This window comes from Sinocyclocheilus anshuiensis, unplaced genomic scaffold, assembly GCF_001515605.1.
Source record: "Sinocyclocheilus anshuiensis isolate Anshui unplaced genomic scaffold, SAMN03320099.WGS_v1.1 scaffold1033, whole genome shotgun sequence".
NCBI lineage: Eukaryota > Metazoa > Chordata > Actinopteri > Cypriniformes > Cyprinidae > Sinocyclocheilus > Sinocyclocheilus anshuiensis.
Window position 1 is genome coordinate 54014 of NW_015554137.1, and position 5331 is coordinate 59344.

The following is a 5331-nucleotide window of genomic DNA, read 5'->3' on the forward strand; positions in this document are numbered from 1 at the left end:
TACTGATTAAAGAAACTCTTCACACTAAATTACTGAATAAAAAAACTCTTCACTCTAAACTACTGAATAAAGAAACTCAAACTACTGATTAAAGAAACTTCACTCTAAACTACTGATTAAAGAAACTCTTCACTCTAAACTACTGATTAAAGAAACTCTTCACTCTAAACTACTGATTAAAGAAACTCTTCACTCTAAACTACTGATTAAAGAAACTCTTCACTCTAAACTACTGATTAAAGAAACTCTTCACTCTAAACTACTGATTAAAGAAACTCTTCACTCTAAACTACTGATTAAAGAAACTCTTCACTCTAAACTACTGATTAAAGAAACTCTTCACTCTAAACTACTGAATAAAGAAACTCAAACAACTGATTAAAGAAACTCTTCACCCTAACTACTGATTAAAGAAACTCTTCACACTAAATTACTGAATAAAGAAACTCTTCACTCTAATCTACTGAATAAAGAAACTCAAACTACTGATTAAAGAAACTTCACTCTAAACTACTGATTAAAGAAACTCAAACTACTGATTAAAGAAACTCTTCACTCTAAACTACTGAATAAAGAAACTCAAGATACTGATTAAAGAAACTCTTCACACTAAATTACTGAATAAAAAAACTCTTCACTCTAATCTACTGAATAAAGAAACTCAAACTACTGATTAAAGAAACTCTTCACTCTAAACTACTGATTAAAGAAACTCTTCACACTAAACTACTGAATAAAGAAACTCAAACTACTGATTAAAGAAACTCTCTCTTCACTCTAAACTACTGAATAAAGAAACTCTTCACACTAAACTACTGAATAAAGATTCTTAACATTTCACTACTGAATAAAGAAACTCAGTAAACTACTGATTAAACTCTTCACACTAATCTATACATTTATGGCAAAACTCTTCCTGCCAAACTACTGATTAAAGAAACTCAAACTACTGATTAAAGAAACTCTTCACACTAAACTACTGAATAAAGAAACTCAAACTACTGATTAAAAAAACTCTTCACACTAAACTACTGAATAAAGAAACTCAAACTACTGATTAAAAAAACTCTTCACACTAAACTACTGAATAAAGAAACTCAAACTACTGATTAAAAAAACTCTTCACACTAAACTACTGAATAAAGAAACTCAAACTACTGATTAAAAAAACTCTTCACACTAAACTACTGAATAAAGAAACTCAAACTACTGATTAAAGAAACTCTTCACTCTAAACTCCTGAATAAAGAAACTCAAACTATTGATTAAATAAACTCTTCACTCTAAACTACTGATTAAAGAAACTCAAACTACTGATTAAAGAAACTCTTCACTCTAAACTACTGAATAAAGAAACTCAAGATACTGATTAAAGAAACTCTTCACACTAAATTACTGAATAAAAAAACTCTTCACTCTAATCTACTGAATAAAGAAATTCATACTGATTAAAGAAACTCTTCACTCTAAACTACTGAATAAAGAAACTCAAACTACTGATTAAAGAAACTCTTCACTCTAAACTACTGAATAAAGAAACTCAAACTACTGATTAAAGAAACTCTTCACTCTAAACTACTGAATAAAGAAACTCAAACTACTGATTAAAGAAACTCTTCACTCTAAACTACTGAATAAAGAAACTCAAACTACTGATTAAAGAAACTCTTCACTCTAAACTACTGAATAAAGAAACTCAAACTACTGATTAAAGAAACTCTTCACTCTAAACTACTGAATAAAGAAACTCAAACTACTGATTAAAGAAACTCTTCACTCTAAACTACTGATTAAAGAAACTCAAACTACTGATTAAAGAAACTCTTCACTCTAAACTCCTGAATAAAGAAACTCAAACTACTGATTAAATAAACTCTTCACTCTAAACTACTGATTAAAGAAACTCAAACTACTGATCTACTGAATAAAGAAACTCTTCACTCTAATCTACTGAATAAAGAAACAAACTACTGATTAAAAAAACTCTTCACACTAACTCATTAAACTACTGACTGAAGAAACTCTTCACATTATACTGGTGGTGAAATAATGAGAAGTGAAGAAACTCTTTACATGAAAGCACTGCTGAAATAAGCAAACTCTTCACGCTGAACTACTGATCGAACGCATGGCAGAGACCTGAACGCCGGCCCATAATCCTCTGCAATCGAGCTCAGCGCAGGAACAGAGGGAGGCTGTCTTTAGAAAATGAGTAGGAAGCGAAAAATGGAGTTAGGTTGGGGGTGTGGAAACAGACGAAACAAGAAAGAAAAACACAGGATGCTGCGATCTGGAATGACAGAGCTCGAGAGACAAGTAAGGGCAGGTCTGGGACAAAGAGTTTGGAAAGAATTAAAAAACAACAGGCAGAGAGAGAGAGCGAGAGAGAGAGAGAGAGATAAGATCGCAGCTACAGCCAGTGGATTGTGCTGCTTTGGTTGCAGTGTGTTGCGAGCCGGCTTTAAAAAGTTTGTTTTACGCAACTGAGGTGGTTTCCAGCCCGCCGGATGCGCTCTCTCCTGACTCAAGAGGGAAGTGAAGGATCATGAGATATACGTGGGTGGACAATAACCAAACAGACACTGGGTAAAGGTGTAAGAGAGTGGGGGAAAAAAAGAGAAAAACTGAGGAAGGAAAACTACATATACTCGCTTTTGAAAAGCACTGGGTGTCTCCATTTACTTAGTTCTTATGAGATAAATATTTATAGTTCTGACTCGATATTCTGATTGGATGAGCTGTGATCAAAGTCTCCGCGAATGCTGAAAAATAAACACCTGTTATCCATGTTCTAATTTAATGTCTATTAATAAAAAGTGTATAATTAGGAGATGTGATAAACTGAAGTGCCATCTAACATCTAAACCGATCATCCTGATCAGCAGAGCAGTTAAGTTTAAGAATAATGCATTTACTTTGGTCTGAGTAAAATCAGAGCTGTGCATTTTTACAGTATGCAAGTATCTGTCGGTGCACGAGAAATCAACATGGTACGATATAATGAGCAATATAAACACAAAGTCCAGCTCAGTACTACATGTCTGTGTCCTAATATGATCTTTGACCCGTGTGTGGTCTTCTTATCGAGTTTTGCACAACTTGGCAAAATGTGTGTGTGCGTGTGTGTCACTTGATATCCAGGCCAACAACATTCCCTTCACAACTGTGTGATACATGCCATGGGAATATCCTCTTCCCCCAAAACAGGCGATTCTCTCAGAGTCCTGGAGCTCAACCAAAAAACCCCAATAAATACTATATAGGCCCAGGCAGAATGTTAAAAAGGCTATTGCTGGTATTCTGCAGAATGGATTTAAGTAGAACTAAATTTACTACAACTGAAGCACAATCGAGCTAGACACAATACCAAAGCAAACGCACATGCGACAGGTAGAGGATGTAGAACTCTGTAAATGAAGGGCGTTACGTTTCTGCGGAAACCTGCAGAGCTTTTCCCCGAGTTCTGCGGGCGAGGGTCCATGTGGGCCTGATAATAATCCCAAACCAAAACACAACACCACCAGCAGCTGAATGAACCCCAGAATGGACCATACTGGATGAGATGGACTCTAACAGAATGGCTTAATAAAGGAAACTTGAGCATTCCTGTAGGTCAACGAGGTGGTTACGGGTTCGATTCCCAGGGAATGCATGAACTGATCAAACGTGTAGATTGAATGCAATGCAAGTTGTTTTGAAAAAAAGCATCTGCCAAATGCATTCATGTAAATATATAAAGAAATGTATCTTCTATGGTCTAAATTAGCCAGGCTACATTTTGTGGCACTCAAAAAATTAGTCTGGCAATAGAAATGCCAAGGTCATGGGTTCGATTCGCAGTAAATGCATGAACTGGCTAAATGTGTAGATGAAGGTTGCTTTGGAAAAAAAGTGTCTGCATCAATGTAAATATAAAAGAAATGGATCCTTTATGGTCATTCGCTGCTCTAAACATTTGTGGCACTCAAAAAGCAGAGTTTGGCAATAGAAACACCAAGGCTGTGGGTTCGATTCCCAGTGAATGCATGAACTGATCAAACGTATCGCTTGAATTCAGCTTAAGTAGCTTTTGCATGAATGTAAATGTCTGCTGGAAATTGAGCAGTCATGAAAGGCAAACACATCAGAATGTCTAGAATATAAGGACGTGGACTCACTGTTGTTGGACTTGAGGTCTCGGTGGATGACGGGGACGATGGCCTCGTTGTGCAGGTACTGCATCCCGCGGGCGATCTGCACCGCCCAGTTCACCAGAACATGCGGCGGGATCCGTTGTCCGGCCAGAGCGCGGCTCAGCGGGCCGCCCGAAGCGTACTCCATGATCAGGCACAGGTTGGGCTCCTGCAGGCAAACGCCTATGAGCGCGATGATGTTGGGGTGCTTGAGCATGGCGAAGAGCCTGGCTTCGTTCTGGACGTTCTGGGCCGTGACGCTGATGTCCTCGTCTGGGTCCTGACGGGCCGCTTTCACCGCCACCAACTCGCCCTTCCAGGTTCCTCGATAGACCTTCCCGAACCCGCCCACCCCGATGACCTCCTCCAGACTCAGCTCGTTGAAGTCCACCGTCTCCGGCTCCAACTCGCTCGGTCCCAAACCGGAGCCCTGCAGCTCACCGTATCCGCTGGGTTTGAAGGAGACGTAGTTGGAGGGGAAGATTCCCACCTTGTTGTTGACCTTTCCCGCCCACCAACCTTCGTCTCCAGATATCTCAGAATCCAGAGACAGGACCTCCACCAGGTCCCCTTTACGCAGCGTGAGTTCATCCTTCCCCGAGGCCTCGTAGTCGAACAAGGCGGTCCAAACCGGGTTGGTGAAGTTTCCCTTCTCAGTCTGATCCAGGCTCTTCCAGGTGGACAGCGGGCCGCGCGAGAATATGTTCTTCAGCGGCTCCATGGAGTTTACAAAGCACTTGGATTGAAATCAGATGAAGTGTGTTGTTGAAGTTCAGGTGGGTACGTCACGACCCCTCTCGCCCCCAGATCTCTGTATGTCCGGATCATCGGTGGACGTGTCTCCATCAGACATCAATCCCCATGTAGACGCGAATGGAGTAAACGGACGCTCCAAGGTCCAAATCGGTGACGGATGGTCACTTGAAGAGCGTTTCTTCCAGCATATTCCGAAAACACCACTTACAAAAGTCATATAAGTTCAAAGAGACGAAAGCATGACTTAGCAAGATCTCAAAGTCTTTCTAAAACTCCCAAGCGCCTGGTGAAAGAGGAGACGCATCAACCCAGGAGAGTTGAAGTCTCAGTTCAGCGCTCCATTGAGACGTCAGTATTTTTAGCTGCTGCTTCGCTGTGGTTTTGCCCGAGCAGGAAGCGCTCA

At 40.0% G+C, this 5331-nt stretch overlaps 1 protein-coding gene across 1 annotated transcript in view; it reads right to left on the reverse strand.

Annotated features, from left to right (window-relative positions):
- Positions 1-5271, reverse strand: part of LOC107670406 (mitogen-activated protein kinase kinase kinase 11-like) — a 45556-nt gene extending 40285 nt beyond the window's left edge. Inside the window, exon 1 of the mRNA XM_016463010.1 lies at positions 4158-5271. Coding sequence (XP_016318496.1) covers positions 4158-4893 — 736 coding nt within the window. The 5' untranslated portion in view covers positions 4894-5271. The remainder of the gene's footprint in view (positions 1-4157) is intronic.
- Positions 5272-5331: the final 60 nt, after the last annotated feature.